The sequence below is a fragment of the Antechinus flavipes genome, chromosome 1, assembly GCF_016432865.1.
Source record: "Antechinus flavipes isolate AdamAnt ecotype Samford, QLD, Australia chromosome 1, AdamAnt_v2, whole genome shotgun sequence".
Lineage (NCBI taxonomy): Eukaryota > Metazoa > Chordata > Mammalia > Dasyuromorphia > Dasyuridae > Antechinus > Antechinus flavipes.
The window spans coordinates 118,724,740-118,744,906 of record NC_067398.1 but is presented as its reverse complement, the minus strand read 5'-3'; the positions used below and the strand labels follow the sequence as shown (position 1 = coordinate 118,744,906).

The 20,167-nt window shown below is 34.5% G+C and overlaps 1 protein-coding gene across 1 annotated transcript in view; it reads left to right on the top strand.

Moving 5' to 3' along the window:
- The first annotated feature begins 4,219 nt into the window (after nt 1-4,219).
- Nucleotides 4,220-20,167, top strand: part of AGXT2 (alanine--glyoxylate aminotransferase 2) — a 50,579-nt gene continuing 34,631 nt past the window's right edge. The window contains exons 1-3 of the mRNA XM_051989672.1: nt 4,220-4,341; nt 12,983-13,068; nt 17,147-17,331. Coding sequence (XP_051845632.1) covers nt 4,284-4,341; nt 12,983-13,068; nt 17,147-17,331 — 329 coding nt within the window. The 5' untranslated portion in view covers nt 4,220-4,283. The remainder of the gene's footprint in view (nt 4,342-12,982; nt 13,069-17,146; nt 17,332-20,167) is intronic.

The following is a 20,167-nucleotide window of genomic DNA, read 5'->3' as shown; positions in this document are numbered from 1 at the left end:
CAGACATTTTTTTTTTTTTACTGGAAAGAGCCATTTAGTATTCTGATTTACTTAGAAAGGAAAAGCCATATCTTTGAGGGGATGGAGCTGATTAGGAAGTTCCCACCAAGCATAAGTGGAAGGGAGGAGTTGAAGTAGAAGGAAGGTAGTGAGTTGTCAAAGGATGTTCAAGAAGTTTCTCTGGACCAGGTAATAATTTATAGCTCGACCTGCTTTCCCACTAATGTGACCTAGTGGATTATACACATATAGAATGTCTTTTAAAAAATATGATATAACAAAAAAAATTAATTTCTGAACATGCCTAATGGAAACAGTTAAGAACTTCTTTGCCTATCTTTGATAATATAATTATCAATTGACCATTATATTCTAGTTAATTGGATTGAAGAAAGAAGAGCATAAAAGCATTATCCTTCCCCTACCCTTTCCCTAGTAAGCTGAATCTAGTATAAGTGTTAAGAAAGTGGATAATAATGAATGTCATTTCACTGGATATAGGAGTCTACTTTCTGTTATTAATAGAACTGGATCTCCTTAATTCAAAACTGATTTGTTCTTTATAAAGAACCAATATCACCATTGAGCCTCAAACTCGGCATAATTTGAAATGCAGATAGGATTTGGCCTCTGATAATTGATAAGGAGAAATTATCCTTAGGAATTATTCTGGCAAGAAGAAAGAAAATTATAAATGACCTGACTACATCAAAGTCAAGTTCTCAGATACATAGAGCTCACTCTCTCTTTGAACCTTTTATCAGTAGGCAAAATAGCAGAAAGAAACACTCTACACTTTTTTTACAATTAGGGAAATAAGCTTCAGCATACACCCTTTTCCTTCTTCCTGTTGTTCCTCTTCTCTATGACTTGGAAGGCTGTGTCTTCATGTCACAGAAAGCCAACTTCCTAAGAGAAGTAATCCAGTTTCATGCTATTTGCCAGTAGACCTTGACTGAGACTTGTTTGAAAGAATTATTATCTACAATTTACAGGATTTAAATGTTTGTATTGAGCTAGAAATTTAGTGTACTTGTTATTCCTTTTTACAAATCTCCCTCTTTCATGAGAAAGTGCTTCTGCTTAATCAGTGGTCAGCACCTAGCCATCCACTGAGTGTAGATCCCAAATTACTGGTTGTAAAGAGAAGAGTATTCCCTTCCTTGAGGAATAGTCTAGGTGATAACATAAAGATCAAGTCTAGGAAATTATCTAATAATTGAGGGAGTAGGAGTGGTAAGAAGACATTAGATTTAGCCTAGGATCTGATTTAGAATTCTGGCTCTTATATGTACTCTTTCTGGGATCTCAGGCAAGCCATCTCTCTCAGCCTTAGTTTCCTCAGATGTAAACTAAAAGTATCACACTGGATAACCTTGAAGGCTGTTTCCATTTCTAAATCTATGATCTATAATCTGTGAACTTATAAGGCTGAACACTCACCAAACCAAATTTGGTCCAAAATATCCACGATCACAAACCAAAACATGGGCAAAAGTTAAAATAGTTATGTCTACATTATAAACAGAAAAGGAAACATAAGGAGATTAAAAAAATAAAACAAAAAAAAAGCTCCCCAGTAACTGGACAAACTATGGGGCTGTAATTTTTATTAAGACTTTCAGTATATTAGAGGCTTATGGGTAATATGTTAATTTATAGGAATTTCACATGTGCAAGAATATTTGTGGCAGCCCTTTTTGCAGTGGCTAGAAGCTGGAAATTGAATGGATGCCCATCAATTGGAGAATGGCTGAGTAAATTATTGTATATAAATGTTATGGAATATTACTCTTCTGTAAGAAATGACCAGGAGAATAAATACAGAAAGGCCTGGAGAGACTTACATTCCATTTGACTTCTGCCCCTGATAACAGAGTTCCTCAAGACCTTAAAAAACATGCTTCCTTTTTCATGCCTGAATTCACTACAAGCTGTCTATCTGGCAGAATTGCTTGACAAAAACAATTCATCAGCAATATCCTAAAGCTTGCTTAGTATTGCATTTAATATTTCAATAGACTGATTTGGTTCTGATTTGCTGCGTTTGGCATGTATCAGAACTCTAGATCTTGGCTTTTTAAACAGATCCTTATAATGTGAGCTTTTCTCTTACTCATATTCAAGTGGCTGGATTTAGACTATTTGATTTACTATTCCTAATTTCAAATTCTACTAGTCGCCTTTCCAGTGTTTTATTGATTCATTATCGATAAAAAAATAGTTATTTGATGGTAGACCACAATAACCAAATTTGGTCTTCCTCACGAAACGAAAAGCCAATGCCTGTGATACACTGAATATACTACTGAATTTTTTTATGTGTCCATTAGTTTTGCTGAACTTGTTTTTATTTTTGTTCTTTGTTATTGAGATGGCTCTCTGGGCAGTTGGTTAACAAACAGAATGGGCCATTTGGGATGTATTCTGTTTTTTTTTTTTTAATTTTGATTAACTAGTAGCAAGTACTAGCACAGGCTCTGCAAAAATTATTGAAAGAAGATCTGGGGGCAAAAGAGCAAAGTTCATTTAAAGTCTGTGGACTCTTCTGACACATACTGAATTTAGCATATAAAGCTATTTATTTCATCTAAATTGTTCTTTCACATTAGCCAAGTAATTTTTTCTAAAATTAAGACTAAACTGTGTTATCAATCTGGGAGAAGACAAAGTTTCTAGCCAAAACAGGAATAATTTGCTATTTACATTCATACTGAACCATCAGAACCCAAACCATGACCAAGTGAGACTCGGGCTAGGACCTATTGTTGGCCTATCAATGAGAGCCAAAGTGATTTGGATTTAAGGCATGGTCCTTAAAAAGAAATCTACCTGGTAAATTCCAAGATGTCTTGCAATATTTCAATGATCAAAATTTATATTCATCTGGGCAGAATACATGAATTTTAAGGGTATTGTTCCCTGTGTGGACAGAGGGAGAGGAGGAAGGGAGACAAGGAAGGAAGGAAGGAAAGATGAGACAAGGAAAGTAAAGGAAAGGAAGAGTGGCTAGATGAACCATGAAAGATCTCATGCACAAGATTTTTTAAAGCATGGGATGAACCTTGAAAGAGACCAAGGATTTCAAAAGGCAGAAGTTGTAAGGAAATAGAAGGTCTTTTATTTCCCATCTCTATGAATCTTCAGCAGCTGTTTTGATGTCTGGAATACACTTCCAGGAATGAAAGAAGGAAGGAAAAGGAAGAAAAATAAGAAGGAAGGAAGGAAAAAGAAAAGGAAGAAAAAGAGGGAGGAAGGAAGGAAAGAAGGAAAGAAGGGAAGGAAGAAGGGGAAAGAGGGAAGGAAGGTGGAAAATAAAAAGGGAAGGAAGAGAGAAAAAATGAAGGAAGAGAAGGAAAAAAGAAAGGAAGGAAAAGAAAGAAATGAATAAAAGAGAGAGAGGGAAAGGAAGAGAGGAAAGAAGGGAAGAAGGAAGGAAAGAAGGAAAGGAAAGAGAGGAGGAGGAAAGGAGCATTTATTTCACACCTAATACATGCTAGGCAATGTATTAAATACTTTACAAATATTATCTAAAAAGTCCACCTCTTCTCCTTGCATATTTCCATAAAGTTTACCATCAATACTCTTGTTAAGTTATTCTCCGTATAGATACTGTGGTTTTACATTATATACATATTTGTGCCTAATGATAGCCATCTCTAGGGATAAAAAAAAAAGAAAATGGGACAATAATTTTATTAGGTATTGAAAAGGAAAAGCAAGTTGTATATAATAGATTGCAGTTTCATGTACAATCCTCTTTTTTCTATTCTACTTTGTTAGGGAAATTCTTCTTTTATTTCCTAAGTTCAGAATTTTGAATTTTAAAAAAATAATTTATAAAGAAGAAAAAAACAAGCATATGAGTTGGTAGTTTATACTTTTCTCAATTATCTCTTTTTTTGTTAATGATGTCATCTACTAATGACTTTTCCCAGTCATTTGGTGTTTTCCCCACTCTGTTCTGCTATTCTTCTTTTGTTTTCCAGCAACTGGTAGAGCCCAGACTCAAAGAAGAACTCTCCCTATAAAGCAGAATCCAAACTATCCTGGCTTTTTCGTTTTTCTCTCCCAAGGAGCTCCTTGGACAGCCTCTCTGCAGCCTCCCATGTTTGCACAGAGGAGGAGATGGTACTGTGCCAGGCTCCTCCCCTTCTCTCCTTCTTTCTCTCCCTTGCCCTCTCTCCTCTTCTATCCAATCCTAAATCTCAAAGTTCAACTGCTCTGAAAGTGACTGGATGCCTCCTGTACTACTGCTCTCCTGAGACAGTTGTCTGATAATTATGGCTCTCCTAAAAGCTTCCTTCCTCCAAATGTCCAAGAGGTGCTTCCTACAATGTGGTGAGTAGAAAGGAGGGAGGTGTGGGGCTCATGAGAAATTTGATGGGAAGAAGGAAGGTAGAAAGAGGAAGGAGAAACGAGTTCCTCAAGTTTCTTCCTGAGTGACTATCACAGGAGGGGAAAGGGGGAATGGGTTTCCTGTTGGGCAACATTAAGGAAATTCCCCAATCCTAATCCCCAGTTATATAGGACACTACATATAAATAGAAGGCAGAAAGGGAGTCTAAAGATGATCAAACTTATCTTACAAAAGACTAAAGCGGTCCAAAGAGCTGAAATGACTTTTCTAGAGTCACATAACTAATAATGGGCCAAATCAAAACTAGAATCCATTTCTTCCTAACTTTAGTATGGTATTTTACAGCTGATTTTTTCCATAACCCCTTGTGAATGAGCCATCCATCAATGACATCTGTATATCACTTAGCCTATGTTATATAGGTTTGTGCTCATGTTTACATGTCATATGGTGATAGAAATTAAAGCTGGAGGAGTCTTAAAGATTATCTTGTCTAAGCCCCTCGTTTTTCAAGAGAAGATCACATAAGTAAATAGTAGCACTATCATTTAAACTCAAGTCCTTTACTAAATCCAAAGCTTTTTCAATGATTCTCTGATGGAAATACTACTTTTATTTACACAAAATTTTATCATCCCTGTGGATGGAGGAGAGGACCAGTAGTGGCCCCTCTCTAAAGGAGGAGGCAAAAGGAGCTGTAAATTGCCCTCTCTCTCTCACTCTTTCTTTCCTGGGATTACATGGAACTTGTAGAAATGGGGCTCAGGTAGAGCAGCAACTACCTTGGAATCCACTTGAAAGACCAGTAGCTCACAAAGAACTCATTTAGGACACCTGATTTATCCCCACTAATTAGAGACTCAGAGAGTATAAAGTATTGCTTATATGAATATGTGCTGAGAGACTGCTTTTTTCTTCCCATGTATATCTATATAGAGCTATAGACAGACATAAAGATACATACCCATACATGAATCCACACATACGCATATATTTTCTACAAGTACACAAATACATATACAGAATTACAGAATCTCAGAAAAAGGAGGAAACCCAGAGGCCATTTCCTCCAGAGGAGGAATATCTCCAGCAAGTTGTCATCTGAACTTCGACTGAAAACCTTCAGCAAGAAAATTGTCCACTATTTCCGGATATAATCCACTTTAGGAAAGCCCTCTAAATATAAAATATACATGATGTTTTATAAATATGATAGGAATATATACATATACATATACAAGCATACATACACCATACATCTAGAGGCTAGGGGAGCCTGTGTGAATAGAGTGCAAGGCCTGAAGATACTTAAATTCAAATCTGGCCTCAAACACTTCTTGGCTGAATGACCTTAGACAAATCTCTCTGTCCCAGTTTTCTCAACTGTAAAACAATAATAATAATAGAATTGATTCTCCAGAGTTGTTTTGAGGATCAAAGTAAATTACTATTTAGAAAGTTCTTTCCACATAGTAAGCATTATAAAAAAAGCTAGCTATCATCCTCATCATTACACATATGTATACAGAGGAGGAGGCAGCTAGATAGCACAATAGATAAAGTGTCAGACCAGGAGAAAAGAAGTCTCATCTTCCTAAGTTCAAATCTGACCTCAGACACTTACTAGACATGTGGCCCTGGGTAAGTCATGTAATTGTTTGCCTCAGTTTTCTCATTTGTCAAATAAGTTGGAAAAGAAAATGACAAACCACTTCAGTATCTTTGCCAAGAAAACCCGACAGGGTCACAAAGAATAGGGCACAACTCAAAATGACTAAACAAATATAAAGAATATCCCAAGATCCTTGGGATAAGCTATTAAAGTTTATCGTTGTATTACCTATCCACACATATACCTATATATACTCACGTTCAAAGTATATAAACTACTTTCAAGGAAATCACTAGAAATAGAGGAAGATCAGGAAAGGGAGTTCATTCATATAATAGGTAACTGAAGAAAATTGGGAATTTGAGAAGAAGAGATGGGGAGGGAGTGCATTCTAGCCATGAGAAACAGCCAGGATGAAACCACAGACACAGAATGGAATATTGTATACTGGCAACAAATAGACCAGTTTTCCTGAAACATTGAGTGTGGGAAAGAGAGAACAAACGTAGAAAAGTAGGCTGAAGTCAGATTGTGAATGGACTATAAGTGTCAAAGAAAAGCATTTGTATTTTTGTCAGAGGTTATAAGGAGACTAGATCAGGACTACTTGGTTAGACATTTGTTGATAGATTCCAGAGGATCCTTAAATGGAGGAGGGGGCAAGTGAAGAATTCTTCATTTCCACTAAGTCCTAACTGAAATTTAATATTTTCTTAAATCATGATTTTTTAACAAAAGCATTATCCTGAGAAGGGGATCCAAAGATTTGCCAAACTGAAAGGAAGTCCAAGAGAAATCAAAGAAACCCCACTATAAAAAATTTCTCAATAACAGAATCCTCAAATCTATGCTTTAGGAAGTTTTGGGGTTGCTCTTTTTTTTTCCCTGAGGCAATTGGGGTTAAGTAACTTGCGCAGGGTCACACAGCTAGGGGGTGGTAAGTGTCTGAGGCTAGATTTGAACTCAGGTCCTCCTGACTTCAGGACTGGTGCTCTATCCATTGCACCATCTAGCTGCCCCTAGGAATATTATTATGGCAACTATGAGGAGAATGTCTTAGAAAAGCTTAGGCAGTGACTTTTATTTGTATAATATATATATATATAGATATAGATATAGATATAGATATAGATATGTGTATTTGTGTATGGATATATATACATATGTGTGTGCATGTATTTAATTTAATCTGTTAAAACTGAATATGCATGAAATCAACTTAATCCCTGAGCTGAGTACTATATGTTATAAGGATATGGGAACTTTTAAAATAGTAAATTATTACTATTAGAGAGTTAAAGAAATATAAATCATCCTTTGTAGATCCTTCCAAACTAGTTAATGATTGATAGCCTTCATACCCCACTAGATAAAAGGAGAATTTTCACCATATGTTCATATCATGTGCCTTCCTTTCCATTAATAATAATAATAATTTAGCAGCCATCATAAAAGGAAATAGAGGGTTGAGAAGGTTATAAAGTAAAATTAATTCAGAATAAGTTTACAATGAGATAAATAACTAAAAGCTATATGTGTTTCTCTAAGAACTCTGTGATACTTACTCACTTGAAAAACTTGAAACTAGATTTAAAGCCAGCTCCATCCAGACAACCAGGCAATGAGCCTCTCAAGGCATATTTTGCTCCCTTGTGATATGAATCACAGGTTGCCACTTACACTGCCCTCAAAAGACCAATGGAAAAGATAACAAAAGACCTCTAGGGCTTTTACCAAAAGAAAAAACTTGAACTTCATGCATTTAATTGTAAACCATGAGAAATTAAGGTCAAATTCATAATTGGGAAATAAAGAATACAATCAAAAGTGGCCCAATGGAGAAAATGTTAATAATGTTGATTAAACTTAAAGGTTATGTCATGCATTCATTTTTCCCCCCGGGGAACTGATTGTTAAACATTTACCAGCACATTCCTGGAAGCCTGGAAATTTGAGGAAAAATTAGCATATATGTTAAAGTTCCCCTAAAATGAGTAAAAGAGTTTGGGTGGTGAGAAATTATGAGTTGCTCATTGAACTCTTTGAAAAAGAAGAGAAAATATTTTGTTGGAGTAGTAGAAAACAGTGACCAGACTCTAGATTGAGCAATAAATTTGGATAGAGTAAACTTCAAAGGAAATTTGCAAAAGGAAAATGAGCAAGACTCAAAATTTAATTGGAGTAAAAGATTAGATCATTAGCTTTTAGGAAATTACCTAGCACTTTTACCAACTTTCATTCCTCATAATAAAAACATACATTTTTAATATCAATATTCTTCTGGTGATAATAATATATCACTATGAATAATGTAATATGACAGTCTCTGAAGAACCAAATGGAATACTTTTAGGCAAAGAGGAAAACAAACAAAAAAAATTTTGCTAAGCGAAACCTAGAGAATCAACTGAAAAAGAAATTCCTCAGATAAATTGTATTTCCATGTCTTCTCTATCTCACTTCAAGTGGAGTTTTCAGTTTGACTTGCATTATTTTGGACTACACTATAAAATTTTGCCATTCTGTGACAGTTGACACAACCCAATAGGCAGATAGAGCAGACAAATTATTGGTGATGTTTTGCCAAAGAAAAAAAGCTTTAGCGGGGCATGAAAGCCATGCCCAAATTTTTGAAAGTTTTATATAGGAGAGATTTGACCTTTTTATTGAACTCCAAGAGCAAAAATAGAAACAATTCATAGAAATTGTGGAGAAGAAGATCTTTAACCAACATAAAGAAAATTTTTCTAATAGTTAAAGCCATTGAAAAGTGAAATGAGCTGTCCTGAAATTCTGTGATTTCTCTATTATTAGCGTTCTTCTAAGGAAAGTAACTGTCAGAAATGTCATAGAAGAAATTCCTGTTTATCTATGGGTTAAAATGGATAACCTCTCATGTCTTGTCCCACTCTGATACTTTGTAATACTCAAGTATCCCATAAACTATATATCACCAAGATAACTAGCTAATTCGCCTACCCACCAAATGAACTCTACAACTCATCTATGCAAAGCCCATCCTTCTCTATATTTAAACTTTATTCCACAGTTGAAGCTATCAACAGAGATGGAGATTGCTTAGGCACTTTGAAATTTTACAAATGTCACATTTTACAAATAGCCATTGCTAAATATCAGCGGTTTTCTGGTTATCATTCCCCTACCCCTAACCCCCTAAATGCTATAAGTGTTGGAAATCAAGTCTGAGCGCTCACATAAAATCGCACAGATACTCTTTGATCAGATAATAAATACATTTCCATTGAAGCAACCTCATAGCCTAATGATCAATATCATCTGTCTTTCTATAAGTCTATTCCATTTTCTTTGTTTCAGTGGGATAATCTATAAACCAAGTTGCATTTACTAAATCCTTGTATGCCTCAATAATGGATACATTTGAGGAATATGAAATCTAAAAGATCCCATCATTGTAGAAGTGACAGTGATACCTGTAAGTTCTGCATAACTATAAACCAAGTAAATAACATGGGAATTCACACAATCTACTCACTTTAAGAGTAGCTAAAGCTATCCCTCAAAAATATACCACCAAGCCATTATCTCAAGTCCTAGGAAAGTAGTCTAGGAAACAGAAAACTAAAGCTATGCTATTGCATCTCTATCCTCTTTCTGAAGAAGGAAAAACTTGACTGCATTTTTTGCTTAGGATATCCTACTTTTCCATCAGATTAAAACTACCTTTAAGAGAATTAGCTATTTTCAAGGCCATTAGTTCCACTATTTCATACCCCTACTGTCACCATTCCCTCTTTTCACCACCCCCAAAAAAGGACTTGGATAATGATTTGACTAGATGGCCTCTGAGGATCCTTCCAAATTAGAGATACTGTGAACAGATAATTCAAATGTTTGTCCAAATAATTCTTACTCAAAAATGCATTTTTCAGAAACACATAGTTAACGGAGGCCAGAATATTCAAAACCAAATTCTATAAGCATTCATAAATGGATTTCTTTATGTTTCCAAAATTTTGATAGGTGCTGAGAGCACAAATACAAAAATAAAAGTTTCTTTTCCATTGAAAGAAATAATTCATATGTTGATAAGCAAATTCAAAATCTATATAAAATAAATGCAAAGTGATTGGTAATAGTATATGGTATTGTTGTTTGTTGGGACTTTTTAAAAATTTGTAATAGGGAAAGAAAGGAGGGAGGAAATAAACAAGAGACCAGGAATAGGATGGCCATGTCAGATTGAAGTGTAGGTTTAATTTATCTGAAAATTTGTTTTAATTTTTTAATTTGTTTTTTCTAGTATGGATCTGTCCTTCGTCTTAGTTATTTACTTTGAATCTAATATTAGAGACTTTCTGTTTAAAAGTTTAATTTTTTCACATCTTGATGTATCTCTAACTTTGAATTCAATCAACTGGTAACTCCATGAAGAGCCCTTGTTTAGAAGGAGACGTGAATAATACTGAAGGAACCAGGAGATTTGGGATTCTTAGAAGCACTGTAGGATTTTATCATTTCATGTGAGAAACTAATAAAGACAAGAAGAGCATCTCTTGAAGGGAAAAATTCTCAGAAAGCTTTAGATACCTCTTTTCCCCTTCTTATTCAAGCTTAACCAAAAACTACTTGTTTTAATGCACTAAAAGCAAATTAATGACATCAGTGATTTTCTGAAACAGAAAAATGGGAGATCTTGAAAGAAAAATCTGTCCAAAAGAGATACTTTCAAACTTAATTAAAAATAGTTGCCTATTGTGTTTTCTTAGGAAAAATGACTCAGTAACCATTCTGTCTTTTACCTTTGCATTCATAATAAGAAAAAGGCTTTTGTTTCATTTGTTCATTCAACTGAATAGGAGGGATTGTTTTGTTTATCTCCTCTAGTCTGTAAAACAGCTAGGTATCTTCTAGCATTGATTTATGATTTTGTGATTTCCTACAAAATATGTAGGAATAAAAAGAGAGAGAGAAAGGGAAGAAATGAGGCAATTACATTGTAAAGTAATAGGGGGAAATTTTTGTTGAGGAATCAAAAGACATGATCTAGTTCAAACTTTATCACTTACAAATTACATGATTTTGACAAATAATTTCTCTAGGGATTTAGTTTCCTCATTTGGAAAAAAAAAGGGGGGGTGCGGAATGATTAGATAATCCCTAAAATCTCTCCCAGACCTAAAATTATAATCATGAGAACTCTTCATGAGACCAAACTATATCAGGGAATCTTAACCTTTTTGTGTTATGAATTCCTTTGTCAATCTGCTGAAGTTAATAAACCTTTTTGGAATAAAAATACAAAATGAAATACACAGAATTATAAAGGAAACTTGTAATATTCTTCTCTAAAATATAATGTTTTCTGGGAGCAGGTTTCTTGGGGGGCTTCTGGGAGCAGCCTTAGTTTCAGTTCAGTGTAATCACCCTGAATGCAGGCAAGAGTTAAAGTCCAAATCCTTTATTGTAGCCTTCAAAGTCTTATCTCCTTCACTGAGCTTGGCTAGTTTTCTTAGAGGCCTTCTGTAGTCTTGGTTCTGAGAGCTTAAGCTGCCTTCTTTGGCTTGTGAATCTGCTTGACTGAATCCTGGCTGAGGCTCCAAGAGCTTCTAGTGGGTTTGTGTGTCTGGCCCTGAGAGCTTCTTGCTTATATACTGTACACTGATTATACATCAATCATTATATCACTAGGAAACCATTATTTGTTGTAGGATTAAATCAGTGCTAAACTAGATTTAACCACTGTCTCCTCAATTCCACTTGTTTCAAGTTCTGGCCCATAACATCTCCTTGTAGGATCAGATCAATCATACCGAACCAGGCTAAATTAGATAATTGTCTCTCTCAATTCCAGTGACTTAGCACCTTGTAAGAATCCTAACATCAACTAATATTATAAAAAAGTTTTCCAAAAAGTTCATGGAACCTGGATTAATAAATCCTACAGTTAATAGTACTAGATAGTATATTAGATGATATCTCAATCTAATATTCAATAACAATTCAACATTCTAACATTCTTGCTGACATCTAATAGAGAATCACAGTACATCTATGAATATCCTTAATTTTTTGTGTATTGGAAAAAGGTACCTTTTAATTCTTTCTAAATGCTTTTTTAATCTTTTATCCTATCTGCATAATGTCTAGAGACCAAAATAGTCAATTCATAGACTTTTAGATTTAGAAAGATCCTCAGAAGTTATCTAGTCCTTTCTGATAATGCACAGCTATCAAAAACTTCATAACCGAATGTAGAAATAAGGAGCCATGTAGAAAACCAAAGCCATAGGAAAGTTTTTGAGTTATTGATTTCAGTGTAGTATACCTTTAAAGATTTATTCTTTTCTTTTCTCCTAGGTGATGCAAGCTTTATTCCAAATGCTGACTCTCTCTAATTTCAAGTATAGCTTTTTTCCAGTAAAATTGAGACTGCATAACAGCACCCTGGACAGTGTCTCCCTCCCACTAGGAGTCAGTTTCATTCTGCTAATTCCAATTACCAGAATCCTAAATCTCCCCCTCCTCAATGAGCACTACCACTTACTAGTCCCTCAAAAAACAACAACAATAACAGCAAACAAACAACAACAAAAACCCAGCATTCTGCCTTTTTTTAAGGAAAGAAACCTTGTTTCTGGAGGATTTTTTAGATTCAGATATGATTATATTTCAAAGCCTAATTAATTTTAAACATTTATTTTGATGCTTTGGAGAATGTACTGGTATCTTTGGTGTTGGTCTTTCCTTGATAGCACAGATCTCAAAACCTCCTGATGGAAGCAGTATATCATTGTGGAAGGAGCACCAGCTTTTGGACTCAGAAAATCTGGATTTGAAACCCACGTTATCTACTGACTATTTGTATGAACATAAACAAAGTACTTAGTCACTCTATAATGCACTTTCCTTATCTTATAGTCAACTTATAGTCAACTCTAAGGGATTTTCATAACTGGACATTGTCTTGTATTAGAGAAAGACTGTGATAGCTAGAATACAATCCTAATGTGCTGGGGTTTTTTTGGTAGGTGCCTGCTGGAAGTCTGGATCTAAGCTTAGTGTTCATGCATCACCTAAAATACCTCCATGTGACTTCACACCTGAAAGATATGAGGTAGGACTCAATGTTTTAGACATAATCAAAGGGATTCTTCTTTGCAAAATTCCTATGGCAAATGGTTATGTAGGCAGAAGATATTTGTGTATTTTTTGAGACTCTGAAGAATCTCAGGAAACTAAGCTCTATCTCTGACTAACTGCATGACCTTGGTAAATCTCTTTGACTGTATTATTCTGGAAATTCTCATTCTTCTGCAACATACCCCTGTATGGGTCCCTTTTTTTCACTTCCGCCATTTTGCATGTTGTCTTACCTCATTAGATTGTAAGCCCCTGAAGAATAGAGACTGTCTTTTTTTAAAAAATTATAATGCTGGGCACAATGCCTGACACAATGCCTGGTATAGTACCTAGATTAAGTCCTAAGTAAAGACTTAATACATATTTAATGACTTTTATTAACCCTTTGGAATTTTTGTTTCATCCTCATTGGAGAAATTGGATTCATAAGTTAAGTTATTATCTTCAAGTTCTCCTTCAGTTCTAATATTTTCTATTTCTAATTCAACCTACAAGTATCCTTGCATATTTACTAAAGGTAGTCCATCTCAAACAATAACCACACCCCTTAATTTTAATTCTTGGTAACATTTGAAGTGAAAGGTAATATGGTATGGTAAGGTAACCCAGAAACCTGGGTTTGTAGCCAGAAAAACCTGAGTTCAAGTCTCACTTCTAACATATAATTGCTGAATAACTCTCAAGAAGTCACTTGGCTATTCTCAGTATCCCAGGCAAATCTCTTATATTATAAACTGCAGACAGTGTGCTGATAAAGTATTGTTAAAGGAAGTTCCTCACTGGGAGTTCTCTATGCCAGTTAAATTACAGTTTTATAGTATTACAGGTTAACAAGATTAATAGACTCCTTTCTCTAACATGTAGTCAGTGATAAATTTTCTCATTGTTTGGTCATTTTCTCAAATGGCAATTATATACAACTTATAGCTATGTTTTAATTAGTGAAATTGCCACAGAATTAGAAAGATTGAGTTACTTGCCTAGAGTCAACCAGCCAGTATATTTCAGTCAAGATCCAAATGCAGGTCCTCCTGACTCTAAGACCAGCACTATTTGCTACACTATACTCCACATCTTTTTTTGGAAATATTTTTGAGAATGTTTTATTTAATAGAAGAATATCAAGCAGAATAGAAAAAGTCATCCCCAATATCCAGATTTTTCTAATGTGTAACTATCATATACTATTTGTTTCCAGGACAATTCAAGTCCCTTTTCTGATCAAAAAAAGTGGTTTATGATCTATGATAGATCAGACACCTTGCTCCTTAAAACTACTATCAGTCCTGAGGGAGAAAAGGAAATATTAGAAATTAACTTGAATTATTTACATATGTCAATTATAGCATCAAGGGTTCATAAAACTTATAATCTAATATCTATTCAAAGAGCCTTCAGTTAGTGAGGAATAGTTAAATCCAATCACCATTTCAGCAGAAAAGAAAGAAACTAAACAAAACAGAGAATCTTCTATCCTGAATCCATTTGTTCTCCAAAGAACTCAGAAAAACACTAAAAAAATAAAAATAAAAAAATAAAAAGCCAAAAGCATAATTTTAGCCTAGGTTGCTTCTTCCCCCTCCCCACTTGATAAGGCTTTATTCTATAAGTTGTAAAATGGCACTATATTGTTACTATATTCTCCCTGTAGAAGCCCATTTCTGAATAATCTAATTCAGGAACTCTTGATCTCTTAGGATCTCTTGAATTTTCATTAAAAAAAAAAAGAAAAGAAAAAACATTTTGTCTGATCTGTGCTCATAAAAGGAAACAGATAAATAGCAGCCAGGAATTCCTCTATGCATAGGCAATTGACCATGTGCTTCTTGTAGGAGGGTACTTCACTCCCTTTGCCTTTTTTGTACTTTGATCTGGAAGTACAAAAAAGCACATGCAAAAGATTGAATCAGCATTTCAGTCAATCACTCACTTCTCTATGTCATGAAGAAAATATTAGCTCTTCTAGCAAAAGTCCAATGGGAATTCTCAGGCACCAATAATCTTGGAAATGTACCCCTAGCCCAAGGTATGACTGTGGTAGGAGTTAGTTATCTTTTCAAAAAGATGAACCTTAAAGAAAAGGACGTATCTTATATGGAATAAAATTTCTAGGATATTAGGATGACCTCCCCCTCTTCCTCAAATACTTCCTCTTTCTGCTTCCTTTCATTCTTCTTACTAGAAATAAGGCCTTTTCTTTCTCATTTAAAGGTAAGATTTGGGTTACAAACATTCTGTGGAGAGGTGGTACACAGACTTAACTTTATACCAATGATTGATTTCAGGTCTTTCTTGAGAAAAACTTTGAATAATAAAAGGAGAAGAAAGAGTCAGTGAAGGAGAGCAAAATGCATTGAACAACAAAAGTCATGCTCACTAGCTTCTCAGATCAGGTTTATCTATTCCCAAGATTCTTAACCATTTTTGTGTTATGGCATCTACTGGCAGTTTGGTAAAGTCTACAGACTCTTTTTCAAAAGTGTTCTTAAATGCATAAAATGCATTACATAGGATTATAAAGAAAACAATTATATTGAAATAAAGTTATCAAAATCTTAAAAAAAAAACCACTGCACAGACCCCCAAATTAAGAACCCTGAAATCCATTGCCCTACTTTTGCAAATGAGAAAAGTAAGATCAGAATGGTGATGTTCAAGGTCAGGCAAGTGAAAAGTAATTCAATTGGTTCCATTCAAGAGATATTTATGAAATGACCATAATAATCATTAAGGCATTATGAGAATCTGAATGAGATGCAAAGGATAAAAAACACAATCTCCATTCTCAAAGTGCTTAATGCTGTATATAAAGAGTATGTTAAATAAATATTTCAGATTTTAAGCTTCTACAAGGCATTAAGAATCTTTATAATATTTATTTGTTTTTATTTTAAAAGAGCAGCATTTCCCTGCATTAGCAACATGGTAGCTGGCTAATAGTCCATAAATGATAATATTATGAATTTCATAAGGTATTTGAAAACTCATTAATTAAGGAGCAACTTTGTCAGTCATCTTCATTTTTGTCTTACCACTGGACTTTGAAGAGTGGAGAAGAGTGTGTCATTCTGTCTCACTTAAATCTAATTCATGAGCAAATCAAGACATCACCTCCATGATATCAGTGGTCCTCTTCATTAATATACTGTGCTAAATTCTAGACATTCAAACACACATACACACACAAATTTAAAATGATCCAGCCCTCAAGGAGCTAACATTTCATTGGAGAGGAAGGAGAGAAAAGGCAAAGTTCATGTTTCCTTCAATCAGAATTTATCAAGTTATTTCTTTTTTTCATTTATTTATCCATTAAGCATATTACTATATGCATGACTAAGTGGATTAAGAATCGGCTTCAAAGACAGGGGGAAAAAGACAAGAAAACTCTGACACATACTAGCTGTGTAACTAAGCAGGTCACATCTCTTTGTGCTTCAACCAATTCTCTAAGACTGGGAGTTGCTTCTACATGCAATAATAGAAGAAGTTCCTTACTAAGAGCTCAATGAACCAATGCAGTCATGGGTCCAGTCAATTGCTAGATATAAATTACTATACTTGACCTTGGAGATAAAAAGAGAAAATGTCCTAGAAGAGCTTACACTATACCTTTCAGTCCTGAAGTATCCTACCTCCTTTCTTCAACTACTAAATCCCTATTTGTTTTTTCAGAACTTAAACTACATGTCTACAAGGAAGCTTTCATTATCCAGCTCTTCCCTATGATCCAAACACTTTGTTCTGTACTTTTCTCATGTATGTCTCATGTATTTATATTGTATACACACATATATGTACATGGTGTGTGTGTGTACACATGCAAGCATGTATACTTACATGTGTGTCTATATACATCTAAATATGTACACACTACATTTATGTCCTATTCACTACTAGATTGTAAATTTAATAGGGAATAGATCCCTGGTCTAAATCTAATTTTTTTCTCTCCCTTAGTACCTAACATCAAGCTCTGCATGTAACATAAGCATAATATTTTTTGATTGATTAAATTTATTGAATTGAACATAAGAATTCTTTTTCTACAGTCCCAGCCTTACAGCCATATCCTGAAGATTCGGAAACAGAATTTTTCACCCTTCATGGCCACTTATTTCCAGAAGCCCTTATTGCTTCAACAAGGATATATGCAATGGTTATTTGACTATGAAGGTCGAAGATATTTAGATCTCTTTTCAGGGATTGTCACCGTCGGTGTTGGTCATTGCCACCCGTAAGTATGGCTTGAAATTTCTGAGTATCTTCAAAATACAAGGAACCTGAAAATGGGATCATTAAATTGTGCCAGATATGAGCTTTTGGAATTGTAGGTTCATGAGTGTATATGGCTTTAATACTAGGGATCATTATGGGTGATGATAAATAATTAAAATTTTATTTCTACCTGCTATTTATTTCTTCCTTCCAGTTTTCCTTTGATGGTCTAGCCAAATTGCTTTCAGAAAAAATAATGCACTAGAAATCCCATGGTTTAGAAAGTACCCTCACCCCAGAGCAATAATTAAGGCAACATGACTAGGGTTTTATCCCAGGCAACAAGCATAGTTGCTTTTCAGTCATGTCCAGCTCTTTGTGATACCATTTGGGATTTTCTTGGCAATTTTCTTGAGTCTTCCTGACTTCTGGCATTTTATCCACTGTGTCACTTAGCTACCCTCTAATAATAATAAGACATAGTACTTATTAAGTACCTGCTATATGCCAGGAACTGTGTTAAGAACTTTATAATGATTATCTCATTTGACCCTCATCCTGGGAGGTAGATGCAATCATTATCCCCATTTTACAGTGGAGAAAACTGAAGCAAACAGGGTTAAGTGACTTGCCCAAGATCATATAAATAGCAAGTGGCTGGGGCTGGATTTGAACACAGGTTTCTCTAACTCTGGATAATTACTCCATCTCTCCCTCACTCCCTGTCTGGGAAACAGACTTCATTTTTCTCCCAGGAAAATACACTTAATTGTTCAGGAGTGTTCTCTGTGTCCTTCACCTGATAACTAAAAAAATTCTAGTGATAACTCTATACCTTACAGTCCAAAAGAAACCAAAGGAAAAACTTAAACATAAAAACCAAGCATGGACGAAGTCTGGAGTTCATTGAAACTCTTAAAAGAGATGTTCTCCACCTTCATATAAGTTCTATATCACTAGAAAATACTGAAGTTTTTATTTTAATATTTTATTAAATAAAAATATTTAATATTTTATTAATAATATGTATTAATATTTAAATAAAAGTATTTAATAATTTTATTTAAATATTGATATTTTAATATTTAATATTATTAATATAATAGTGTTAATATTTTATTTATATTATTATTTAATATTTTATATTCTTGACAATCAAGAAGTACAACTATTGCAATATTTAAAGACCAAATGGGAGAATTATTTCAGGGTAACTGCATTTGAAGCTGCACTAAAAATTTTGGGACAGCCTGTATAAGAATCTGTAAACTTCTATTATATACAGTTGTTCTTAAAGAAATATATATATAATTTAACAATACATTGAAATGTTACATTTTTTGTTCCCTTCTACTTATTTTTTCCTGTGCATTCTTAAATGTTTTGTTGATTTATTTATTTCTATCCCCAACCAATAACCTTCCATCCTAGTCAGCACCTAATACTGAGGTCCTGACTTTTTTGTGTGATATGGGCTCCTTTGGTAGTTCAGTGAAGCCTTGACTTCTTAAAAGAGTAATTTTAAATGGACTTAAATGAAATACACATAAGATTACCCCCCAAAAAAATCCTGTTATATTAGAAATAAAGTTATCATATTTTTTAAAACAGGCTACCTATGTTAACACTTAACCCAATAGAAAACATTTCTTATAAGTTTTATAGCCCAATAAATCAAATTAATTCATTGGCCATTGATCATTTAGACTGTCTAGAAAGAAAATTATTACCTAAACAAGAGATAAAGTGTCAGAAAAGACAAAGTAGAAACTTATACAAAATTGAAAATTTTTTGCAGCAGTAAAAATGAATGCTAGTAGAATGGAAACTATAAAATTGTAGGGAAATTTGTTTAGCAAATTTCTTTGAGTTTTCTTTTCTTTCATGGCAGTTCTTTTTCAATATATGCCCTTCTATATGAACAGACAATTTTCAGATGAAGAAATTGAAACTATTACCACTCATATGAAAGAGTGTTCCAAATCATTATTGATCAGAGAAATGCAAATTAAGACAACTCTGAGATACCACTACACACCTGTCAGATTGGCTAAGATGACAGGAAAAAATAATGATGAATGTTGGAGGGGATGTGGGAAAACTGGGACACTGATGCATTGTTGGTGGAGTTGTGAACGAATCCAACCATTCTGGAGAGCAATCTGGAATTATGCCCAAAAAGTTATCAAACTGTGCATACCCTTTGATCCAGCAGTGCTACTACTGGGCTTATACCCCAAAGAAATACTAAAGAAGGGAAAGGGACCTGTATGTGCCAAAATGTTTGTGGCAGCCCTGTTTGTAGTGGCTAGAAACTGGAAAATGAATAGATGCCCATCAATTGGAGAATGGCTGGGTAAATTGTGGTATATGAATGTTATGGAATATTATTGCTCTGTAAGGAATGACCAGCAGGATGAATACAGAGAGGCTTGGAGAGACTTACATGAACTGATGCTAAGTGAAATGAGCAGAATCAGGAGATCATTATACACTTCAACAACAATATTGTATGAGGATGTACTCTGATGGAAGTGGATTTCTTTGACAAAGAGAAGATCTAACTGAGTTTCAATTGATAAAGAATGGACAGAAGCAGCTACGCCCAAAGAAAGAACACTGGGAAACAAATGTGAACTGTTTGCATTTTTGTTTTTCTTCCTGGGTTATTTTTATCTTCTGAATCCAATTCTCCCTGTGCAACAAGAGAACTGTTCGGTTCTGCAAACATATACTGTATCTAGGATATACTGCAATATCTAACATATATAAGACTACTTGCCATCTAGGGGAGGGAGTGAAGGGAGGGAGGGGAAAAATCGGATCAGAAGCGAGTGCAAGGGATAATGTTGTAA